Below are 25,107 nucleotides of genomic sequence, written 5' to 3'. Positions count from 1 at the left end.
AAATGGCTGTGGTTCCACAGTGTGAACTTCCAGACAGCCCGAGTGTGATCCAGGGCCAAAAGCTTGGCCACACCTGTCACATGTCCAGCTGAGTTATACTTCTGCATGGAAATGTGAGAAGAGCTGGTTGACAGGGTGGGGCTCAGAGTGCAGCACTTGCCTGGCAGTGTGAAGCTCTGGCTTCAATGCCCAGATCCCAGTGAAAAGAAAAAACACAGCAAACTACATTAAGCCACGCAAACAAAATCCGTTACAATAGGCATGAGAGATGGCTCAGCAGGCACTTGCCGCCAAGCCTGCCGACCTGAGTTCAATCCCCAGGACCCACATGGTGGAGGGAGAGAACCAATTCCAACAGTTTTCCTCTGACTGTCGCATAGGTTAGGGTGTGCATGCACCCACACAAATATTCATATTACAAATAAGTAAACAAAATAATAAAAATTAAAAATCAATAAATAAGCCAGGCGTGATGGTACACACCTTTAATCCCAGCACTTGGGAGGCTGAGGCAGGCAGATCACTGTGAGTTCGCAGCCGACCTGGTCTGCAAAGCAAGCCCAAGACAGCGAAGGCTAACACAGAGAGACCCTGTCTCAAAAAAAAAAAAAAAAAAAAAAAAAAAAACCAAAAAAAAAACCCCACAAATGTAGTTAAAAGAATGTTTGAGATAGGGTCTATTAACCCTGGCTGCCTTGGAACTCCATACACAGACCAGGCTGGCCTGGAACTCACAATCATCCATCTGCCTCAAGAATGCTGGGATTAAAAAAAAAGAATGCTGGGATTTAGGGGCTGGAGAGATGGCTCAGAGGTTAAGAGCACTAACTGCTCTTCCAAAGGTCATGAGTTCAATTCCCAGCAACCACATGGTGGCTCGCAACCATCTCTTCTGGCCCTCAGGCAGAATGCTGTATACATAATAAATAAATCTTTTAAAAAATAAAAAAGAATTCTGGGATTTAATGTGTATGCCACCAACCTCAGCCCAAAATTTAATAAAATAAATATTTAAAACTGTGCATTGTTTTTCTAAACTGCTTGATTTGATGCTTGAAAATCAGTTAACATAGTCTGTGGCATTAATATCTTAAATATAAAAAATCATTTAGTATGCTAGGCATGGTGGTCCAGGCTTAGAATCACAGGGGACCAACGCAGAGGGATCACAAGTTTAAGGCCAGTGGAGGTGTTATCCTAGCACTCAGGAGATAAAGACAGCAGCATCAGTTCAAGATGACCGGCTCTGCTCCAGGTCAGTCTAGGGCACTTGAAATCCTGCCTCAAAAACAGAAGAAAAAAAAAATCTAAGTGTGGTGGTCCTTATCTTTTGTTTGTTTGGGTTTGGTTTTGGTTTTTCTTTCTTTCTTTCTTTCTTTTTTTTTTTCTTTCTTTTTTTTTCGAGACAGGGTTTCTCTGTGTAGCCTTGGCTGTCCTAGACTTACTATGTAGACCAGGCTGGCCTCGAACTCAGCGATCTGCCTGCCTCTGCCTCCCAAGTGCTGGGATTAAAGGTGTGCGCCACCACTGCCCGGCTTGGTTTTGTTTTTTCAAGACGGGGTTTCTCTGTGTAACCCTGGCTGTCCTGGGGCTCGGAATCCGCCTGCCTCTGTCCCCCAGATGCTGGAGTTGAAGGCTCACCACGCCCACCCAGTTTGCCACCCGCCTTTAATCCCACTGCTTGTGATGCAGAAGCAGATGGATCCATGTGAGTCTGAAACCAGCCTGGTCCACACAGAGTTCCAAACAGATTCACTGATCAGGGATCCACAGAGAGACACAGAGAGAGGGGAGGAGGTGCAGGAGAGATGGCTCAGAAGTTAAAGCAGTTACTGCTCTTGCAGGGGACTTGAGTTCCCAGCAGGTGTCTCACACCTGCCTCTAACTCCGGCTCCAGGAGGTCCTGACGTCTCTGACCCCTGCTGGCATCTGCACTCTCAGACCCACACACAAACACATAATTAAGAAGGATAAAAATAAATCCAAACAGAATAAAAATAAATGTGTTAGTTACATGCCATCTAGCTCTGTCTTAAAAATTCATTTCAGCAGATACAAACTCAAAACTATTCTTTAGAAACTTGGAAGCTGGGCGCGGTGGCACACACCTGGAATCCCAGCACTCAGGAGGCAGAGGCAGGCGGAGCACTGTGAGTTCTGAAGCCAGCCTGGTCTACAAAGTGAGTCCAGGACAGCCAAGGCTACACAGAGAAACCCTGTCTCGAAAAACCAACAAAACAAAACAAAGACAGACACTTGGGAGAGCAGGGGCTGCAGAGCACACTTCCGGTTCCAACTACTCTGGAGTTCTGGAGGTTGCAAGCCTGAGGACAGCGTAACAACAGGTTGACCTGGACAGTTTATCAAGACCCATAACAAAAGCTGGGGCATGTTGGGACGCAACTCAGTTGGTAGACTGCCTGTCTAGTGTGCTGTGGTGGTGTCTGCCCCAAATCCCAGCAGAGGTTCAGGAGTTCAAGGTCATCCTGGCCTACCTTGGGCTTTATTAGACCTTGACACAAAAAGAAAATAAAATGGCTACAGAAATAATACAGTGTAGTGAGGTCATCTGGCATGTATGAGCTCATGTTCAACCCCTGCTGAAAGGATAAATTTAAAACAAATGAAAATATTGCTTTTTTGGTTTTTTTCTTTCTTTCTTTCATTTATTTATTTTATTACATATACAGTGTTTTGCCTGCAGGCCAGAAGAGGGCACCAGATCTCATTATAGATGGTTGTGAGCTACCTTGTAGTTGCTGGGAATTGAAGTCAGGACCTTTGGAAAAGCAGACAATGCTGTTATCCTCTGAGCCATCTCTCCAGCCCCTCTTTTTTTTATTTAATGTATGAGTGCTCTATCTACATGTACACATATATGCCAGAAGAGGGCATCAGATTCTAGGATAGACAGCTGTGAGCCATCATGTGGTTGCTGGGAACTGAACTCAGGACCTCTGGAAGAACAGACAGTGCTCTTATCCAGTGAACCATCTCTCCAGCCCTGTTTTGTTTTCTGGAGACAACGTTTCTCTGTGTAGCTTTGACTGTCCTGGACTCATCTTGAAGACCAGGCTGGCCTCCAACTCACAGTGATCCGCCTGCCTCTGCTGGGATTACAGGAATGAGCCACTGTGCCCAGCTGCTTTTTTTTTTTTTTTTAAATCCAGGTGATCAAATAGAGACCCTTGCTCACCTCAGTTACAGCTCCAGGTCCGAAGAAAACATCCCGGTTTTTCTTTGTTTAAAATAGTGTCTACTCTCAGCACTGGGAGGCAGAGGCAGGCAGATTGCTGTGAGTTTGAGGGCAGCCTGGTCTACAAAGTGAGTCCAGGACATCCAGGGCTACACAGAGAACCATTCTCAAAAAAGAAAAAAAAAAGTGTGTGTGTGTGTGTGTGTGTGACAGTGTGACAGAGAGAGAGGGTCATAGGACAATTGAAAGACTTCATTTTCCCCTTCCAATGTGGGATCCGGGGATCAAACTCAGGGTGTCAGATTTTTGAGCCTTCCTACTGGCCCATTTTCTTTTTTTTCTCTTCTTTTTTTGTGGGGGGCCTTTTGGTTTTTTTGAAACAGGGTTTCTCTGTGTAGCCTTGGCTGTCTTGGACTCACTTTGTAGGCTAGGCTGTCCTTGAACTCAAAGAGATCTGCCTGCCTCTGTCTCCAGAGTGCTGGGATTACAGGTGTGTGCTACTGCACCCAGCATCCATTTTCTTTTTTGTTTCTTCCTTCTTTCTTTCTTTCTTTCTTTCTTTCTTTCTTTCTTTTTTTTATGGGATCTCATGTAGTCCAAGTTGGCCTTTTAGGAGAGGGTTATGATGAACCTTCAGCCTCTGCCCCCTGCTTTTGGGTTTGCATGGGCCACTGCCACATCCACCTCCAATTTCCATACTGAATAATCGTTGTTGTTGTTGTTGTTGTTGTTGTTGTTTGTTTGTTTGTTTTCAAGGCAGGGTTTCTCTGTGTAAAAGCCCTCCTTGTCCTTGAACTCACAGAGATCCGCCTGCCTCTGCCTCCCAAGTGCTGGGTTCAAAGGCATGTGCCCCCACCATCTGGCTTCATACTAAATAATCTTAACTGGGTAAAACTCAGTAGAAAAAAAAAATCTCTCTGCTGGGCAGTGGTGGTGCATGCTTTTAATCCCAGCACTTGGGAGGGAGAGGCAGGAGGATCTCTGTGAGTTTGAGGCCAGCCTGCTCTATAAAGTGAGTCCAGGACAGCTAAGGCCACACAGAGAAACCCTGTCTCAAACAAAACAAAACAAAACTCTCAACTCCACTTTCAAGTTGTCCAGTATTTATTTCCTGTATGTGTGAGCATGTATGTGCAGGGTGCAGGGGTAGTGGTAAAACAACGAATTACAACAATGGCCTTCCACCTTGTGGGTCCTGGGGGTGGGGGGTGGCGTTAAAGCTACCAAAATTGTTATGCTTCTAGTTTTTGTTTCTTATTTTGGTTTCTTTTCTTTTCTTTCTTCCTTCCTTCCTTCCTTCCTTCCTTCCTTTCTTTTCAAGACAGGGTTTCTCTGTGTAGCCCTGGCTATCCTGGACTTGTTCTGTAGACCAGGCTGGCTTCAAACACACAGAGATCCACCTGCCGCTGCCTCCTGAGTCCTAGGATTAAAGTTGTGAGCCACCATGCCCAGATTTGCTTTTGTTTCTTTTTTCTTCTGTCTCTCTCTCTTGGAAACAGGGTCCCTCTGTGTAGCCCTGGCTGTCCTGGAAGTTGCTATGTAGACTAGGCCCAGAAGCACTGGGATTGAAAGTGTGGCTCACCACTCAGGCTGTGACTACTTTTCTTTTTGCAAAGAGAAGTGTTTCTTTCTTTCTTTCTTTCTTTCTTTTTTTTTTTTTTTTTGTTTGTTTGTTTTGTTTTTCTGAGATAGGATTTCTCTGTGTAGCCCCTGGCTGTCCTGGACTTACTCTGTACACCAGGCTGGCCTTGAACTCAGAGATCCGCCTGACTGCGTCCTCAGTGCTAGGGTTAAAGGTGTGAGCTACCACCACCTTGCAAGTATTCCTTTCTTTCTTTCTTTCTTTCTTTCTTTCTTTCTTTTTTTTAAAGGTATTTTAAAGGCTTTAATTTCTTTTCTTTTTTTTGTCTTTGTTTTTTGTTTTGTTTTTTTCGAGACAGGGTTTCTCTGTGTAGACTTGGCTGTCTTAGACTCCGTTTGTAGACCAGGCCAGCCTCAAACTCACAGCCATCCATCTGCCTCTGCCTCCCAAGTGCTGGGATTAAAGGAGTGCTCCACCAGTGCCCAGCTAAGTGTTCCTTTATTATTAGGCAAATTCCCAGGTTGACTTTAGGCACTTGCTTGTTTATATAAAGTAACTGCCTATTTTCTCTTATATTTGAAGCTGAATGCTTATTAAGAAAAGAGGGGGCTGGGAAGATGATCCAGCAGTTAAGAGCACCAGCTGCTCTTCCAGAGGACCCAAGTCCAATTCTCAGCACCCACATGACAGCTCACAGCTGTTGGAAACTCCAGTTCCAGAGGATCTGACACCTTCACACAGACATAAGTGCAGGCAAAACACCAATACACATAAACAAAGGAAGAAAGAAAGAAAGAAAGAAAGAAAGAAGGAAAGAAAGAAAGAGAAAGAAAGAGAAAAGGAGGAGAGACCAATGAGTTGGTTCAGCAGTTAAAGGTGCTTGGTGCCAGACTGGATGCCATGAGTTCGATCCCTGGCTCCCATGTGGTGGAAAGAGAGAACAGACTCTCCCTGATGTCCTGAAGTGTGTCATGGCACGTGTGCAGTGTACACACACTATAAATAAATAATATTTAAAGACTTGACATTTTCAGAGAAAGAAAGCGGTTTGGGGTGTTTTGTTTTTGTTAGGTGGGGTGTTTTGTCTTTGTTAGGGCCTCACTGTGCAACCTAGGCCAGCCTCAGAGCTGCTGCAAGAGTCAGCCCTGCCTCAGTCTCCCAAGTGCTAGGATGACAGCCATGTGCTACCTTGTTGAGCTACAAAAGCTTGGCGTTGGAGGTTCAAAGTCTAAGCGCAGGTGGCCCCACCTGTTCATTCCATTGGTTGGTCACAGTGTGGCAGAGAAGGGGAAAGGTTCTCGAGAAACCATAGGGCTTCCCTGGTAGAATGTGCTGACCCCCTACTCTGAGGGGTAGGAAAGCAAACAAGAAGAAACCGCTGTGTTCAAAAAGGCCAGGCGCCTGTGACAGTCTTTCTGCATAAAGACCTAAAGGCTTTGGGTGTGGCTCACTGAGACACCCTGTTCCACCTAGACCTGGGTTTCAGTCAGCACTCCCTACCCTAAAACAACCTAGTGTCTGTCTCTGTAACTTTATTTTATTAATGTGCATGTATAGGCGCATGTGAGTGCAGTACCTCTAGAGGCCAAAAGAGGGCATCAGTGAACCGAGGCTTGAGTTACAGGTGATTGGCTGTGAGGTGCCTGACAGTCTGGTCCTCGGCAAGAACTCAAACTCTCTTAACGGCTGGGCTTCACTCTCCAGCCCCAAACAACCCAGTCTTGAGAGAACTGGCCAGGCTCCCTAGAGAACACCTCTCTCTTCCAAGGGAAACACTCCCTGCCAGTGACCTAATTACTTCCCACTAGGCCCCATTTCTTCAACGCAGGCACACTAGGACCAAGGCCCCAGCACACACACTCCATGTAGCCAGACTATAGAGTACCATGTTTGTTTGTGGGGCAGGCTTAGGACTCAGCCCTCACCCATGTTAGGCAAGTGCCCTGCTGCTGAGTCACTTCCCCTGCTCATATACTGTATTTTGGTTAGGTTTTAAGACAGGGTCTGGGGTGTGGGGGTGTACCCCTATAATCCTAGCACCTGAGTGGTAGAGGCAAGAAAGTCAGGAGTTCATAGTTACATTAGCTACATAGCAAGTTTTGAGATCAGCTTGGGTTACATGAAACCCTGTCCAAAAAAAACCCCAAAATCAACCAAACAAAAAGCTCCGCCAAGGTCTCATTCTTTAGTCCAGGCCTACTGAGTGCTGGGGTTACAGGCACGTAAGATACTTAGCCTTGTGGGGCATGGGCACTCGGGAGGCAGAGGCAGGCGGGTCGCTGTGAGTTCGAGGCCAGCATGGTCTACAAAGTGAGTCTAGGACAGCCAAGGCTACACAGAGAGACCCTGTCTCGAAAAACCAAAAAAAAAAAAAAAAAAAAAAAAGATGCTTAGCCTTATAAAGCATTTATACTTAGCCACATAAGGCATTTGTTTTATTTTATTTATTTATATTAAGATTTTGTTTATTTATTGTGTATACAGTTGTCTGTCTGCCTGTACACCTGCAGGCCAGAAGAGGGCATCAAACATATTGTAGATGGCTGTGAGCTACCATGTGGTTGCTGGGAATTGAACTCAGAACCTCTAAATGAGCAGTCAGTGCTCTTAACCTCGGAGCCATATCTCCAGCCCTATTTTATTTTTTATTAAAAAGTATATTACATTATTTAACTTTGTAGCCAGATGTGGTGGCACACGCCTTTAATCCCAGCACTTGGGAGGCAGAGGCAGGAGGATCACTGTGAGTTCAAGGCCGGCCTGGTCTACAGGGGGAGTCCAGGACAGCCAAGGCTAACACTGTCTTGGAAAAAAACAAAACAAAACAAAACAAAACATTCTAATTTTGTGTACATGCGTGGTGCACTCCTGTCATGGGCCATTTGCAGAGGTCATAGCCCAAAGGCACCATTACCCCCTCCTCTGACTAAACCCGTGTTAGTCTTGTCTAGTTCACCCCCAAAACCGTCTTTTCTGCTAGCCCAATGATGGGGAGTGGGCGGTGAGCGGGTGCAACCTGTTTTCTCCAGCAGATACTGGGGGCCATGGAGTCTCAGGTTGGGGGGGGGCCGGCCGGCCCGGCCCTGCCCAACGGGCCACTCCTTGGGACAAACGGAGCCACTGATGACAGCAAGACCAACCTCATCGTCAACTACCTACCCCAGAACATGACACAGGACGAGTTCAAGAGTCTCTTCGGCAGCATTGGGGACATTGAATCCTGCAAGTTGGTTCGGGATAAGATCACAGGTGTGGCTCTATGTGTGTGTGTGTGTGTGTGTGTGTGTGTGTGTATGTGTGAATGTGTGTGTGAGTGTGTGTGTGTGTATGTGTGAGTGTGTGTGTATGTGTGAGTGTGTGTCAGTGTGTGTGTATGTGTGATGTGTGTGTGTGTCAGTGTGTGTGCGTGTGTGTGAGTGTGTGTGTATATGTGTGAGTGTGTGTGTGAATGTGTGTGTGTGTGTGTGTGAGTGTGTGTGTGTGTGTGTGTGTGTGCGGCCCTAGGTGGCAAGGGTGGGGGAAGTAGCCTCAGAAAAACAAATGTGACCTTGGTGGGGCACCTCAGGATGAATGGAGCCAAGTGGCCCTCTGGGGAACACATTATCGTGGGGGATAATAAGAGTGGGAGGCTGTCCAGCAGCAGGGTGTGCTGGGGGCGCTGGGCAGACTAGGGAAGTCACTCTTGTGGTCTTCCCACAGGGCAGAGCCTGGGCTATGGGTTTGTGAACTACTCTGACCCCAATGATGCAGACAAAGCCATCAACACCCTCAACGGCCTCAAACTGCAGACAAAGACCATCAAGGTGAGTGTGGACCCCCTGTGTGACACCTGCCCTCTCTGCTGTCCCTGCTCCCTGCTCCCTGCTCAGTTCTCTAGCCTCCCAGCCAGTCACCTGGCTTTATTTCCTTGAGCCTGTTTCCTTACCTATCAGTGTGGAAGACTATTGTGTATTTTATTATTCTGTGTGTGTGTGTGCATGCGCACACGTGTGCAGCTCTATGTGTGGAGAGTAGAGCAGACTTGTGGGAATTAGCTTTTCTCCTTTCACCAAGTGGGTCCCAGGGGTCAAAATCAGATGGTAGGCTTGGCACCAAGTGCCTTTGCTGGCTGAGCCTTTCCCCCTAGCTGGAGAATATACTATCAACAAACAGTAAGTCACAAGTTCTTTGAAAGATTTAGAGAATCTGGCAGGCCCAGGAGGTAGGACAGAGTGACCAGGACCCCATGGACAGACCCTCTCCCTGTCTTTGTTCTGGGACAGAGGGTAGGGCCCATCTGCCATCTGGAATCTAATTAGGGCCTGGGGAGGGGGCTGGATGGGGTGGCCCCTCCCCCACCCTTGTGCAGCGCCCCTCCCCCCCCCATGGCCTCCCTGCTCAGCAGCTGCAGCTGGGACCATGTGAGCCCAAGTTCCCTTGGGAGGGATCACCATGGAAACCCCCCCTCTAACTTGGCCTGGGGGTGTTTAGGCTCCTCCCTTCAAATCTGCTCCAGGACCCCTGGGGAGGCCAGGCTGAGGGTGCCCATCTGGCCCCCAATTTATCCTGGGAACAGAAGCATAGGAATCTTTTCCTCTCCCCAGTATTGGGGGGAAATGGGGGAGATGGTACACAGGATGAGCCTCTCTGTGGTCAGCTTGATCCTGAAACTTCCAGTATGTATGAGGCAGTGATCATGACCCTGTGGTTGTGGGACACAGCGTCTGTGCAAGTAACTGTTGTCAGATGGGTCTGGACGGTTTGAGATCCAGGGCTGGGAGTGTGGCTCAGTGGTGGAGTGCTTCCCCAGCCTGTGGAGCTCTGAGATCCATCTACAGCACAGAAAGAAACACCTGAGTGACTGCGGTGGGGCCTGGGGAGATAGCTCAATTATTTGGAGTGATTTGAAAACCTGAGTTCAATTCCCAGGACCCCAATAAACAAGCCAGGTGTGTAAAGCCAGGCATGGTGCTAGGACTTAGGAGGCAGAAGCAGACTGATCTTTGTGAATTGGGGCCAGCCTGGTCTACATAGCAAGTTCTGGGTCAGCCAGAGCTGTATAATGAGACCTTGTCAAAAAAAAAAAAAAAAGACAGATTTGGCAGCCTTTGCCTGTGACCCCAGCACTGGAGGTGAAGTGGGTAGACCCCGGCACCCTATCCTAAGGGCGGACAGCCTCTGGCCAACCCAGGCATGCGTTCTCATGCACAAGAGGGCTTGGGCTGTTTCTGCAAGGAGCACTTACCCAGCATGCTATCCACCATCACATATCCTGGGCGCGGAGGTGCAAGCCGATGGCCCCAGCATTCTTCATGTGTCAGGAAGATGATCAGAAGGTCAAGGTCATTCTTACTTTCCTAGCAAGTTTGAAGCTAGCCTGGGCTACATGAGACCTTGTCTCAAAAATCAAACAGCAACAACAGACAAAATGACGATGGGAGTGTATAACCTGGCGTTAATGTCACACTAGAATTCATGATATGGCCTCCAGGATGCACCAGGGGACGTGTACGTTGCAACAAGATATTTGTGTGGCTTGATGTGGTGGTGGTGGTGGTGGTGTGTGTGTGTGTTGCCTGTGCTGGGTCTGTGGGCCTTATGTGCCGTGGGGTTGGTCTGTGGTCAGCACCTGTTTGCTTTCTTACTGTAGTTCTGGAGGACACAGTTTTATGAGCATGGCAGTGACTTTATGATACCCTTTAGCTGGTTTCATCACCAAAGCCCTGGGTGTTGATGAGGTCTGAATGCTGCCCAGGGTAGATTTGGGCCAAAACACTCCCCGTTACTTGGATGCTGCAGCTCCCATCCCAGTGTGCGGTACTTGAGGAGCATAGCCTAACCTCAGACACTCCAGAGGAACAGAAAAGGCTGAGGAATGGCTGAAGTGTTGTGTGATGAAACTTCCCCTGGGGAGAAAAAACACATGTCTACTCACCCTGCCCATAGGGACCCCACGGCAGACCAAAGCACAGACACCACCCAAGTCCAACTTGGTGAGCCGTGAGTTCTGTTGGGGCTACTTACAGGAATCTGGATGAGAGGTTCCTCACAGGAGCAGAAGTGACTCACAGACAGCTGCATGACCAAACCCCACTCCAGCATGGGTGACAGCTCACAAAGCTGAGAAGCTGGAGCTCACCGCACAGCGTGTGGACAGCTCAGCAGGGTAGACAGTGTCCTTACTGGGTGCCTCAGTTGCTCTACAGCTCTTCTGGGCAGCTGGTCTGGCCTCAGAGCCATCTTTGCTGCTCTGCTCTCCGAGTCTCTCAGAGGGACTCAGCTCTCACTGCTCACTCAGGCAGGAGGAGGCCTAGCGAATCTGCTCAGGTTCAGGGACTTCCTGAGGCTGTTTGAGTTACTTACCTTCCTGCTTCAGGCCTTTCCCTGCAGGATTAACTGTTTCAGTCACGGAGGAAACTATTTTACAGTACTCTACCCCTTCCTCATGCTCTTACATTCCTTTTGGTTGGTTCGAGGTTTTTGTTTTGTTTTGTTTTCTTTTTGGTTTTCCAAGACAGGGTTTCTCTGTGTAGCCCTGGCTGTCCTGAAATCACTTTGTAGACCTACCTGGTCTCAAACTCTGTGATCCACCTGCCTCTGCCTCCCGAGTGCTGGGATTAAAGGTGTGCACCACCATGCCGGGCCTGTTTTTTCTTTTTCAAGACAGGGTTTCTCCGTGTAGCCCTGGCTGTCCTGAAGCTCTCTATGTAGAGCAGGCTGGCTTCGAACTCACAGAGATCTGCCTGCCTCTGCCTCCTGAGCGCTCAGATTAAAGGCGTGCGCCGCCGCCGCCACCACCACCCGTCCTGCTCTTAGATTCTTTCTTCCCCCTCTTTGGTGGTGACCCCTGAGCCTTGGTGGAGGTGACTGTAGATGTCCACCTGTGGCTATGAAATAGGCCACCACGCCAGAGTAACAGTCGCTTGTTCTCAGGAGCGTCTCAGTCGCTATGAGCTGAGGCCTGTGACAACCGTGATCTATAGGGGTAAACACGCATTCAGAGTGCACTTCGCCAGGCACCTCACATCCATCTAGAACAAGGGTTCTCAACCTTCCTGGTGCTGTGACCCCTTAATACAGTTCCTCATGTCATGGTGACCCCCAACCAATAAAATTTTCTCACTACTCCATAACTGCGATTTTGCTACAGTTCTGAGTTGTAATGTAAGTATCTGATATGCATGACCCACCGGTTGAGAACCACTGATCTTGAAAAACCATACAAGTTGCTTCCCCATTGTGACCTATGACCTCCTCAGCCACAGGTTTTTGTCCTGGCTTAACAGTATTAGACGTGAACTCTCGCTCTTTTGGAGCGGGCTTTAAATCCAGCTGGAAGGTTGTTGGTGAGCCCAGGACAGCTGAGCCACTATTGCACAGGCAGGTACAAGGAGGTGCTGTCAGTATTTCAGCACACAAGGTCCCTAGCCAAGCAGCAATGTTGGTGGCAGTTCTTCAGCAGCTACCTGGGTGTGGCTCCTTCTGTCACTATGAAAGCCAGCTAGTGGAGTGAAAATTTCCAGTTCAGTCCCAGCTTAAGTCTTCATGTCTTTTTTTTTTTTTTTTTTTTTAAGATTTATGTATTATGAATACAGTGCTCTGCCTGCATGTGTGCCTGCATGCCAGAAGAGGGCATCAGATCACATTATAGATGGTTGTGAGCCACCATGTGGTTGCTGGGAATTGAACTCAGGACCTTTGGAAGAGCAGTCAGTGCTCTTAACCGCTGAGCCACCTCTCCAGCCCCAAGTTTTCGTGTCTAATAACCGACACATGCATATGCAGTGTCTTCAGCGAGAGGATGTCACCTTCTGGTCTGGCCTACCACCACCAGCAGTAGTAGGGTTTGTGTGGCTTCAGGAGCTTCCTGGGCCAACAACTCACAGGAAGGCAGCCCAACCCTGACACTGAGGCTTTCGCTCAATAAACCCATGGCCTCTGGGAGTGTCCTTTTTCACCCATGCAGCGTATCTTTTGGATTTTCTGTTTCCTTTCAATTAACCCAGCTCCAGTGGAGTTCTGAGCTGGGTGCCAGCACCAGTGCACCTGGTTGTCTCTGATTGTTTTTGTCTCTTGAGACAAGGTTTCCCTGAGTAGCCTTGGCTGTCCTGGAACTAAATCTGTGCACCAGGCTGGCCTCCAACTCAGAGAGGTCCACCTGCCTCCGCCTCTGAGTGCTGAGATTAAAGGCAAGTGCCGCAGCCACCACCTGGCTATGGTGGGTTTTCAAATCTGCAGAACATCCAGGGGTTAGTTATTTGTTTGTTTGTTTTTTTCCCCTCGGAGACAGGGTTTTCTGTGTAGTCTTGGCTGTCCTGGACTCATTTTGTAGACCAGGCTGGCCTCGAACTCACAGCGATCCACCTGCCTCTGCCTCCCGAGTGCTGGAATTAAAGGTGTGCGCCACCACGCCTGGCTCAGAGGTCAGTTTTCTGTCATCCAGAGAATGGGCAAGAGGACAAGGTGATATCCTGAGCCACCATCCCATAACAAATGATGAGTGACAGAGGCAACCTTGGTGTAGCACTCTGAAAGTTGTCACCCGCTCGCTGCAGGTGTCAGGTGATCCCAGAGGCTCACAGCTGGAAGACACTCAAGTCAAACATAGCAAGGTCTAGCACAGCACGGATGCTCCATCCATTGCTTCCTCCACAGAGCATGGACGGGAGGCTGTAAGTCAGCTGCTGTAACCCTCAGTCATTCTCTCTCGGCCATTGTGTTTCTGTATCCTAGAGCTCCTCCACAGAGCCTCCCCACACTCCCCAACCCTGAGGAACTCAGTGAGCCTCACTCAATCTGCTCAGACCTAATCGGGCACAGAGAAGAAGGCGGTCCTGCTTTCCCCTGCTGGCTCCCTGGGTCAGACAGGCCCGGGGCTGGGATGAGGATGTAGCTGTGGCCTTCAGGGAGTCTGTGACTGGACAAACCATCTCCACCCCTAACATAACCTTTTGCTGGGGAGGAATATACCCTCCTTAGAATGGAGGATAACTACCAGCCCCCGGGCGCGCTTGCTCCTTTTCACCTGGGTTGTTCTATCACAGGTGTCTTCTGGGAAGGGCTCCCCAGGCTTGAAAGCCTTCCAGAAGCTCCTTGGCACACAGTCTGGCTTCTTTCAATCTTTTCCTCAGGAGCTCCAGCTCCCCACACAGATCTTACCACCTTTGTCTCTGAGTAACCCAAACAGACATCTTCCTCTGTTTACCCTCTTCCTAAATTCTCTAAGTTGATTTTTTTTTTTTTTTTTACTTTACAAACTCCCTTTACAGGCTGGTCTAAGTCACTGAGACCTGCCAAAGCCTTTCCTGCTTTATAAAGATCTTGCCCCACAGAAGGGCTCAGCAAAGCCACGAAAGCCTGTACCAGCCTCAGTCCCCATTGCATCCCTTGTTCTTAAAGCCCTATGAACACGGCTTTGTCCAGCCAGTGAACTGGGCTTCAAACACAGCCTTCCTAGTACCTACAAGACTGCCCCTCCCGTCCACTGCCCTCCACTCCCAGACATTTATGGGGACTTGGGCAGAGGTAACTGAGTTTCCTAATGGCTGATAAGCCAGTTCATGAAGACTGATTTCCTAGGTTATACCTTAGGAAGGGATGGAAGTTACACTGCTCAGTTTTCTGCCTCCACAGCCATCAGACTCATCTCATCTGTGCCCTTGGCCCAAGCCTCACAAGCCAGGCTGACAGCAGTGCTTTCACACTTGTTTAAAAGTATTCCCTGGGGCGGTGCCTGGGGCTGGGTGTGGTGGCACATGCTTTAATCCCAGCACTCAGGAGGCAGAGGCAGGTGGATCAATGTGAGTTTGAGGCCAGCCTGGTCTACAAAGTGAGTCTAAGACAGCCAAGGCTACACAGAGAAACTCTGTCTCAAAAACAAACAAACAAACAAACAAAAACCTCAAAGGCTGAGTATTTCCTGGTACAAGGCCCATCTGTAGGTCAGGTCACAGAGCACCCCCAATCTTCCTACTAAAGTCAGATTTGAGGGGCATCTTCTGTCACTCTGACCACCTTTTTTTTTTTTTTTTTAAAAAAGACAGGATTTCTCTTGTTGTCCTGGCTGTCCTGGCTTCACTTTGTAGACCTGGCTGGCCTTGAACTCACAGAGATCCTCTTGCCTCTGCCTCCTAAGTGCTGGGAATACAGGGGCACGCCACCGTGTGCGGCTTATATCCTAACCTTTTTTTTTTTTTCTTCATGTGCTAATCTTAAAGACTGCTAAATTTCTTCTAAACTATCAACTGATTTCAGGATATCTCCATACTCACGTGGTGCCCCCCCCCCCACCCACCTTATCAAGCAGGCATTGTCACTTCATGCCACATAGAGGAAGGCTGACATGCTGGGATTCTTCCCACAGACACTCCTAATCTTGATGGCTCTGCCTTGGTGGCATGTCTTACTACCCAGGGCAGGAAGCGTGCAATTGCTGTCAGGGCCCAACAGCAGCCCACTAACATACACCACACAGGAGAAGAATTTCCTCCAGATGTTCCTGCCTCAGCTGTACACCTTGCCACCCATAACCAGGACTTGGTATTCACTGCTCCCCATCTTGTCCTTGGTTCTGTCATGTCCCTGTTCAGGAGCCACTTACGTTGTGACAAAACCTTTCCTGGGAAACCCCAAACACATAGCTACTCACTCCACATAGGTATCTCACAAAGACTGAGTTGTTGGACACCACCAAAGTACAGCTTGGTGAACCAATAAGTTTTATTGGGGTTACTGACAGGGATATACGGGTGAGGGGTTACAGAAGCAGAAATGCCTCAAAGACAACTCCATCAGCAGAGCCCACCCCAGCATGGGTGACAGCTCACAAAGCTGGGAAGCTGGAGCCTGCGGGCAGCTCAGCAGGGTGGACAGTGTCCTGACCGGGTGCCTCGGTTGCTCTACAGCTCTTCCGGGCAGCTGGTCTGGCCTCAGAGCCATCTTTGCTGTTCTGCTCTCCGAGTCTCTCAGAGGGACTCAGCTCTCACTGCTCACTCAGGCAGGGGGAGGCCTAGCAAATCTGCTCAGGTTCAGGGACTTCCTGAGGCTGTTTGAGTTACTTACCTTCCTGCTTCAGGCCTTTCCCTGCAGGATTGACTGTTTCAATCTTGGAGGAAACTTAAGACAGTGCATAAGGTGCTTGCTGTAGAAGCATTGAGACCTAAGTTCAAATCACCAGAACTGTAGCCAGGGTTGTGGGCTAACCCTAACCCTGCAGGGGGAGAGGCGGCAGAGACTGCAGAATCTCCGGAAGCTCATAGGCCAGGTGTGCTGGTGTCCATGGCAGCAAACTAGAGACCAAGGTGGGGGAAGTGAGGCCCAGCACTTGCTGCTGTCCCCTTGCACACGTGCTGTAGCATTGCGCGCACCTATTGCCGTGCAGACAGATAGAACCACCCTGTGCCTTATGTGACCTGAGACCTAAGATGCCACCCCATCTGGGTTGGGTGGTACATGCCTGGGTGGCATCACTCAAGGCTGAGGCCGGAGGGAAACACTCGCCTGCCATTTTTAAGTGTGTATGTGTGTGTGTGTGTGTGTGTGTGTGTGTGTGTGTGTGTGTGTGTGTGTAAAGAAAAACAATTTTTTTTTTAGACAGGCTCTCACTATATAGCTCCAGGTGGCCTGGAGCATGCTATGTAGACCAGACAGGTCTGAAAACTCACACAGAGATGTGTCTGCCTCCACCTCCAGAGGGCTGGGCTGACAGGCAAGCACACACCCAGCTCACCTGGGCGAGAACATGGAGGGGGCTTCCTTCTTGCTAGCTGAGCACTCTGTCAGCTGAGTGACAGCCACAGGCCTAATTAGTTGCTTCTTTTTTCAATCTTCAGTACGTTTACTCATTATGCTTATGTATGTGGAAGTCTGAGGACGACTCCTGGAGTCAGTTTTCTCCTTCACCCCGAGAGTCTGAAAGATCCGATCAATTCAGGTCACCAGGGTTGGTGGCGAGCCTCTTTACCCACTGAGCCTTCGCAACAGCCCCTAGTAAGTTGTTTGTAAGGAAGCAATGCGGCCTGCAGTGCCCCTCCCTAAACAAAGGCCAGGCCCGTAACAAAGGTCCCTGTCCACCCCAGGGTTAGAGGTTTGAATAGAAGCAGCAGAAAGGAGGGGGAGGGGTGCTCGTGACTGAGACTGGCCACCCCATGGACACTTGCAGGCGGGGCCTCTGCAATGTCTCCAGGACACTGATAAAGGCACAGTGAGCCGGGGCTCTGTGATACCCTGAGCAGACTTTTCTTCTCCCCAGTGCCTGGTGCTGTGAGTGTCTGAGTAGGCCCACTGTGAGCAGCTGTGGAACTGGCGAGGTATGTCCTTAGTGATGACACAGTGGAATGACCAGCTCAAAATATATAGAACTCACAAAACCAGAGAGCAGCACCTGGGTCACCGTGGGGCTATCGAGAGGGCCCGGAGGGTTGAAGGGCATTCGCTGCCAAACCTGATGCCTTGAGTTTGACCACAGTGATCCACGTGGTCCACGGACAGCACTGACACCTGTCCTGTGACCTCTACACACAAGTGCGCGTGCACACACACACACACACGCACACACACTCACCAAAAATTAATTATTGTAAAACAAAAAACAAAAAGCTGAGAGTCGGAGAGGGTAGGAAGGACATTTCAAGCTGCAGAGGGCAGAGCGTTTGAACGGGGTGGGGTTGGACAGGGCCTCAGTCTCCTGTGTGGCTCTGCCAGCCCTGAGGTCCAGGCAGACCTTCCATCTAATCCCTCAGGGCACTGCTTTCACAGAGGTGAGCCACCAAGGCTGCCACAAAGAGATTTTCAAACATCAAAACCAGCAAGTGCGCCTTTAATCTTAGCACTTGGAATGTGGATCTCTGTGAGTTCGAGGCCAGCCTGGTCTACAGAGAGAGTTCCAGAGCAGCCAGGGCTACACAGAGAAACCCTGTCTCGAAAAACAAAACAAACAATAACAACAACAACAAAAACCCGGCAAGTGCAAAGGTCCTGAGGCGGGCCATGCCTGGTACATTTGTAGTAAAAGAAAGCAATGGGGGGGGGATGAAAGCAGACAGGTGACCTGGCTGCGTGCAAAGCCTTGTGGACACGGAATTTAGAGCCTGGAGCTGTAGTGTATTGGTAGAGCGGTTTTCAAGCACGCCAGGCTCTGGAGCCAGTCCTGAAACCACACACACACATACACACACACACACACACACACACACACACACACACACACACAGGAGCCCTGTGGGACAGGTGCCGGTGCTGACTGCCAGGCTTGCTGGGACCCACATGGCAGAACTGGAGAACCAGCTTCCTAAGCTCTTCTCTGACCTCCACAGAGATATAGCATGGCAGGTAAGAGCACTGGCTGCTCTGGCAGGAAACTGAGGTTCGTTTCCCAGCACTCACTGTGAGGGTCACAACTGTCTATGACTCTGGGTCCAGGGACACCAGTGCTCTCATCCAGCCCCTGCAGGTACTGCACCCACGCAGTGCAGGTCCATACCCTCAGGCAGACACTCAGACACATAAAGTAAAAGTAAAATAAGCCTTTTAAGAAAAATTAGAATTCTGGAGCCAGGCATGGTGGCGCACATCCCTTTGATCCCAATGCTGTGGAGGCCTTTTTCTTTTTTTTTTTTTTGTTTTTTTGAGACAAGGTCTCTCTGTGTAGCCTTGGCTGTCCTGGACTCACTTTGTAGACCAGGCTGGCCTCGAACTCACAGCGATCAGCCTGCCTCTGCCTCCCAAGTGCTGGGATTAAAGGCGTGCACCACCACCCGGCAACATTTTAAATTTTATTTCATATGCTTATGTGTGTGTGACACACAGAGAGAAAGAGAGTGAGCTCTGAGGCATGACATTGTAAGAGTCAGAGGACAACTTCACAAGAGTTGGTTTGCTCCTTCTGTCATGTGTGACCCAGATCATGTAGTCAGGTTTGGCAGCAAGCACCTTTGCTTGCTGAGCCTCTTGTGGGCCTTGAGTTGTTTATATTTTATTATTAAATTTCTCTCTTGTTTTTTTTTGGTTTTTTGAGACAGGGTTTCTCTGTGTTAGCCTTGCCTCTGCCTCCCAAATGCTGGGATTAAAGACATGTACCACTACGCTTAGCAAATTTCTTTATTTTTATTTTATGTACATTGGCGTTTTGACTGCTTGTATATCTGTGTGGAAAAAAAGAATATAAATAAATCTGTTACAGCTTTCTGGCTGTGCAGACAGATATTGAGGAAGGAGGGTCTTCTGGAAGCTTGGGGGTTAGCAAAGATCACTGTGAGTTATTGAGGACACCTCAGGCTGGGGAACCAAGCCATGGGAAGATAGCAGCAACTATTTCTTGTGGCAGGACATGGGGGAGCTAGTGACAAAAGCCCTGAGTGTCCCCTCTGGGTCCACTCTGCAATAAAGGGAAGACTAGCTGTTTGTTGAACCAGCTAGGCATTCCTGGGTCACCCACGCTCTCCGAGGAGATGCAGAAGCCAGAGGATGGCTTTTTTAAAAAATATATTTTATTAATTTATTCATATTACATCTAAATTATTATCCCATCCCTTGTATCCTCCCATTCCTCCCTCCCTCCCATTTTCCCCTTACTCCCCTCCCCTATGACTGTGACTGAAGGGGACCTCCTCCCCCTGTATATGCTCATAGGGTATCAAGTCTCTTCTTGGTAGCCTGCTATCCTTCCTCTGAGTGCCACCAGGCCTCCCCATCCAGGGGACATGGTCAAATATGGGGCAGCAGAGTTCCTGTGAAAGTCAGACCCCACTCTCCACTCAACAGTGGAGAATGTCCTGTTCATTGGGTAGATCTGGGTAGGGGTTCGAAGTTTACTGCACGTATTGTTCTTGGCTGGTGCCATAGCGTGAGCAGGACAGAGGATGGCTCTTTAACTCCCTCAGGAGCAGTTCTACACCTGCCACAGGCACAGCCTTGTATTTACAGCCTGTGCGAACGACTTTGTGGCTCAGATCTCTTTCCACACATGGGTCTTGGGGAGCAGGCTCAGGCCATCCACCTTCGCAGAAAGATCATTTTCTTTTCTTTTCTTTTTAAAGAGTTATTTATTTATCATATGCATACAGTGTTTTGCCTGCATGTACACCTGCTCACCAGAAGAGGGCACCAGATCTCACTGTAGACGGTTGTGAGCCATCATGTGGTTGCTGGGAATTGAACTCAGGACCTTTGGAAGAGCAGGCTTCCAAAGGCACTCTTAACCTCTGAGCCATCTCTCCAGCCCCCAGAAAGGTCCTTTTCTTACTGAGCTCTTGCTGCCACTGTTTTTGTTTGAGACAAAGTCTCAACTACACATCCCTGGCTGTCCTGGAACTCACTACATAGACCAGGCTGGCCTCTAACTCACAGAGGTGCGCTCACCCCTGCGTCTCCCAACCTTTTTCTTTTCTTGAGATCAGCCCTCTCACCCAGGACTAGGCATGGCCTGTAAGTTCAAACCAGCTGTCAGTGAAGCCAGGGATCGCCCTGCAGCCCCTTGAGGTGCTGGGGTCACAAGTGTGCATGGGAACTGAACATAGAGCTTTTTTTTTTTAGGTAAAAATTAATTATTATTAATTATTGTGTGTAGGTGTGGGTGAGCACTCATGTGCCACTATGTGGGTCAGAGGATGACCTTGGGAGCCGATTTTCTCCTCCCATCACTGGTCGTGGGTATCAAACTCTAGACTGTCAGACTTTTGAAGCAGGCGGTTTGCCCGTGGAGCCATCATCTCCCCAAGCTCCTACTTTGTTCTGTGAGACAGAGAACACGTGACCCAGGCCAGACTTGAACTTAATGTGCCTCCATTTGCCTGGGGATGATAGGTATATGTCACTCCGATTATGCGATGCTGGGACAGAACCAGATTCTTAGACAGGGACTTCACCCCTTCAGCCCCAGCCCACTAGGGGGTGGGGGTGGGGGCATTTCTTGTCAGTTTCCATGCACCCTCACTGTCCTCTGATCCCCGGCCCAGGTATCCTATGCACGCCCCAGTTCTGCCTCCATCCGGGATGCCAACCTGTACGTCAGTGGCCTCCCCAAGACCATGAGCCAGAAAGAGATGGAGCAACTCTTCTCCCAGTACGGTCGCATCATCACTTCGCGAATCCTGCTGGACCAGGCCACAGGTCAGACTGGCAGGAAGAGAGGGTGTCCCAGGGAGGGGAGAGTCACTGGAGAAGGTACGGAGTACCCGAGACTGATGCCCTCGCACCCCTGGCAGGTGTCTCTCGGGGTGTGGGATTCATCCGCTTTGACAAGAGGATCGAGGCAGAGGAAGCCATCAAGGGACTGAATGGGCAGAAACCGCTGGGCGCGGCGGAGCCCATCACGGTCAAGTTCGCAAACAACCCGAGTCAGAAGACAGGGCAGGCCCTGCTCACTCACCTGTACCAATCCTCCGCCAGGCGCTACGCTGGTCCCCTGCATCATCAGACACAGCGCTTCCGGTGAGCCAGCGTCCCCAGACCCCAGGCCAGGCGCCCCAAGCCTGCTGTTCTCTGTTTCCTGCAGAGAGTGGGGACCCAGGAACAGGAAAGGGCATGTGCCCAGGGTGTAGAGCAGGAACGCGGTGTATACTGGCCACTACAGTTGGCGGCTGAGTTCCAGCTGTGGCTCTCTGTCTCTGTCTCTCTCCTTGTGGTTTCTATCACTGTGATAAAGCACCATGTCCTCCAAAAACAATGTGAGGAGAAAAGGTTTTACTGCATCTTACAGCGAGTGGCCCGCTGTGAGGGGAAGTCAGGGCAGAGCCTGGAGGTGGGGACCGAAGCAGAGACCACAGAGGAACACTGTCTGCAGGCTTGCTGGCCGCGCCATGCTCAGCCTGCTTTCTTACACGGCCCTGGCCCACCTACATAGATGGCATCATCCACAGTGGGCTGAGACCTCCCACACCAGTCAAGAAAATGTCCCACAGACTTGCCTACAGGCTAGTCTGATGGAGGCTGTCTGTCTGTCTTTTTAAGCATCTCTGTCTGTCTGTCTGTCTGTTCCTTCCGTTCTGCTTCTCTTTCAGTCTTGCTGTCTCTGTTTATCTCCACGTCTGCCTCTTTCCACCTGTGTGTTTCTCTCTCTTTCCTTGTCTCTCTTTTCTCTGTCTGTCTCTCCCTCGCCACCACCATACATGGCTTGGGCTGTGCCTCACTTCCCTCGTGGATAGCACCACCACCACACATTGCCTCTCTAATGTATTGTGTCCTGGCCATGAGCATATTCTTTTCACGGTAACTGGGTAGACCAGCTTGTACTGTGCCATTTTACTGAGATTTCTTCACTCCAGACAGAGACTAGACAAGCCCAAAAGACTTGAAGCCAGGTCTAGACTAGTCACTCGGCCACTCCCAAGTGGGAGGTCAGTGGGAGCTCCTGGTAGACCTGGGGGTAGCCCAACCTGCCCATCCTCCTGTGGGCTCAGGAAAAACTTCCTGAGGCTGTACCATCACCTTTGTAAGCCCCCATCTCAAGCCAGAGACCTTAGGCCCTGGGTCCTCCCAGCAGGACCAGAGGGGAAAGGCGGACGAGTAGGACAAGGCCTTTCAGGCTGGGCAGCAGCCGGGCTGTGAGGTTCCGTGCCAGGCAGTGTCCAGCCGGGCTGGGAGCGGGCAGTGGGGGCAGGGCCCTGCTGAAGGCTGTGGGGGTGGGGAGGACTGGCTGTCGCATCACAGGGAGTGGGTCACAGGCCACTCTGACAGCTGCTTCTGCCTCCACAGGCTGGACAATTTGCTCAACATGGCCTACGGAGTCAAGAGGTAACAGTGCCCCCAGCCCGCTGTCTCTATCCCCATAGCCCTCTGACCTTGATGTCCCCTCCTCTAACCTCTGCATGCACCTTGTCCCAGGGACCACTGGGTAGCCCTCTCTGCCTGTGCCTAGGAGATGCTAACTCTCAAGACAGTGAGCAGAGCCAGTGTGTAGAGGGAACGGCACAGAAGGAGGAGCACGGAGGGCTGTCTGTGGCTTTCACACGTTGCTTTTTTTCATTTTTGTTTTTTAATATGAATAGTTTTTTCTTTAGTTTTTTTTTTAAGCTTGTTTATTTTTATTTCATATGCAATGGTGTTTTACCTGCATGTATGTCTGTGTGAGATGTCAAACGCCCTGGAACAGACAGTTGTGAGCTGACATGCAGGTAGTGGGAATTGAACCTGGGTCCTTTGGAAGAGCAGCCAATGCTCTTAACCACTGAGCCATCTCTCCAGCTCCTCACTCATTTCTTTTTATCATCTCAAGAAAAGAAGGATGCTGTGGTGCCCCCTAGCTCCCACATTAACCTTCTGAGAGCCACTGGCTACTCTTATTTTGTGTGCTAGGAATGAGACCCTGGGACTTCTGCATGCTAGGTCTGCACTGAGCCCAGCCCCTGGCCCCTCACTGTCGGATTCTTGGCAGGGGCTCTCTAGCCATTCCCTGAGCCCTACCCATTGGCCACCGTTGTTGGTTTTGTCAAAGGTCTTGGAAGGTTCCCTTCCTCCCCACAGTTGCTATGAGTCTTGACATCTTCCTAGCTCCATCCACACCCCCGCTCTTGTGAAAGTCTCCATGTTTATTGTGTCACAAGCTGTTGAGAATTTGTTGAATACCGAAAGCTGGGCTGGAGGCCAAGGGTAAAACATGTTCCAGGCAGACTTGGTTCCTCTTGAACGTGAGTTAGAGATGAAACACAGCACTTGGCACATAATAAAAGGTGGCCGCATAGGAATACTGCTGCTGCTGCTCATGGTCTCCCCCACCCCTACGGCGGTGAGATCTGTGAGTGAGTGGGGGTCAGGGCAATGCAGGGGCAGCAGAAGGGGTGATGGTGACCCAGAAGAGGCCTGATCCACTGCAGAGCTCTGGGGGTCGGGGGGTGACCTAGCAGCAGAAACAGCTGCTGCGAGCGAGGGCTCAGAGGAGAGAGAGAGCTGAGTCCCACGTGGTCAAGGTTACAGCATTCAGACTTTCAGAGTCTTTTCCCCAAGCTGAGTGACTTAATCCTGAGGGCAAGGGAGTCAGTGGGAATGGAGCTCTCTATCCTTTCATTGATTTAGTCAACAAACAACCTACTAAGTGTTACCTGAGAGGTTAGCCATCCCAGAGAACAATGTCAGGAACATGGTGATGACAGGAACAGCTGTCTCCTCACCTTCAGGGACACATCCCGAGACTCCTTGTGTATTCCTGACACAGAGACTGACATGGAAACCTGTATACATCTTATTGACATAAATTTCTACTTATATGTTTGTGAGATAGGGTTTCTCTATGTAGCCCTGGCTGTCCTGGACTCATTTTGTAGACCAGGCTGGCCTTGAACTCACAGCAATCCCCCTGCCTCTGCCTCCTGAGTGCTGGGATTAAAGGCGTGCGCCACCACGCCTGTTTATTATTGTTGTTGCTTTGTACTGGAGAGGAAAGTCAAGGCCTTGTGAATAAGATTTAGAGCTGCACCGCAGCCGTCTTTATGTTTCTTGCCACAGCGTCCCGGGTGGTGCAGGCAGGTCAGCAGCTCTGAGCTGACCCTGTCCTTGAACTCCTGCTCTGTCTGCCTCTCCCTCTTGAACGTCGGGCTGCAGGTGTGTTCAGTTTCTCTTTTGAATTTGGCCTTGTGATTCTCCTGCCTCAGCCTCTGGAGTGACAAGCCTGACCCACCAGCCCACTATGATGTCACAGATAGGTTTGTCCTTTCCTTATTTATTAGTGACCTCAGCATATGATCTTCTCTTTTCCACAAGTGAAACACTTTCACCTTTTCCCTTAAAGGAAACCTTTTACCAATTTATCCTAGGCCTTTCTAAATCACCAGCATTAACCAAGAACCAATTGAAATAATGGTTCCTTAACATAGAAGCTGTGATTTTAGTCAGTCTGACAGTAAAATAGCTTAGTGGTTAATGGGAAGGTAGCATATACTGCATGGATACACTGGCCAAACAATGTGTGGCACTTCATCATGCTGCTGGGACAGTGTAGCCTTTTCTTTTGTTCTTCTTCATTATCCTTTTTTAATTTTTTCCCACTTCTCCCCCCCCCCCTTCTTCTTCTAGACAGGGTCTTACTATGTAGCTCTGAATGGCCTTGAACTCACAGAAATCCACCTCCCATCTCTTCTTCCTAAATGCTGAAAGAAAGGCATGTGCTACCATACAAGGCTTTGCTCTTCTTCTTCTTCTTCTTCTTCTTCTTCTTCTTCTTCTTCTTCTTCTTCTTCTTCTTCTTCTTCGACTTGAGGTATAGATGAAGTGGGATCGTGTTCGTTCATCACTCAAGTGCTAGAATGACGCAGGAACCATCCATCACGTTTGGCTTTTTGTGAAGGAGGGGCTGGGACAGGGTGGTTCGGAGCTGCGGAGATAGATGGCTCAAGGTGACGCAAGCACAAGGACTCCATGG

At 49.7% G+C, this 25,107-nt stretch overlaps 1 protein-coding gene across 3 annotated transcripts in view; it reads left to right on the top strand.

Annotated features, from left to right (window-relative positions):
• ELAVL3 (ELAV like RNA binding protein 3) overlaps window positions 1-25,107 on the top strand; it is a 38,192-nt gene that overhangs the window by 7,771 nt on the left and 5,314 nt on the right. For 2 of the 3 annotated variants that reach the window (XM_084783928.1, XM_084783926.1), the window contains exons 2-6: window positions 7,808-8,027; window positions 8,478-8,581; window positions 20,711-20,864; window positions 20,960-21,185; window positions 22,449-22,487. In XM_084783928.1, coding sequence (XP_084640054.1) covers window positions 7,808-8,027; window positions 8,478-8,581; window positions 20,711-20,864; window positions 20,960-21,185; window positions 22,449-22,487 — 743 coding nt within the window. The remainder of the gene's footprint in view (window positions 1-7,807; window positions 8,028-8,477; window positions 8,582-20,710; window positions 20,865-20,959; window positions 21,186-22,448; window positions 22,488-25,107) is intronic. The other variant, XM_084783927.1, reaches the window with a different exon arrangement.

This window comes from Acomys minous (genome assembly GCF_964271855.1).
Source record: "Acomys minous genome assembly, chromosome: 5".
NCBI lineage: Eukaryota > Metazoa > Chordata > Mammalia > Rodentia > Muridae > Acomys > Acomys minous.
The sequence above is the reverse complement of the archived record's forward strand: the minus strand, read 5'-3'. Positions and strand labels throughout refer to the sequence as shown.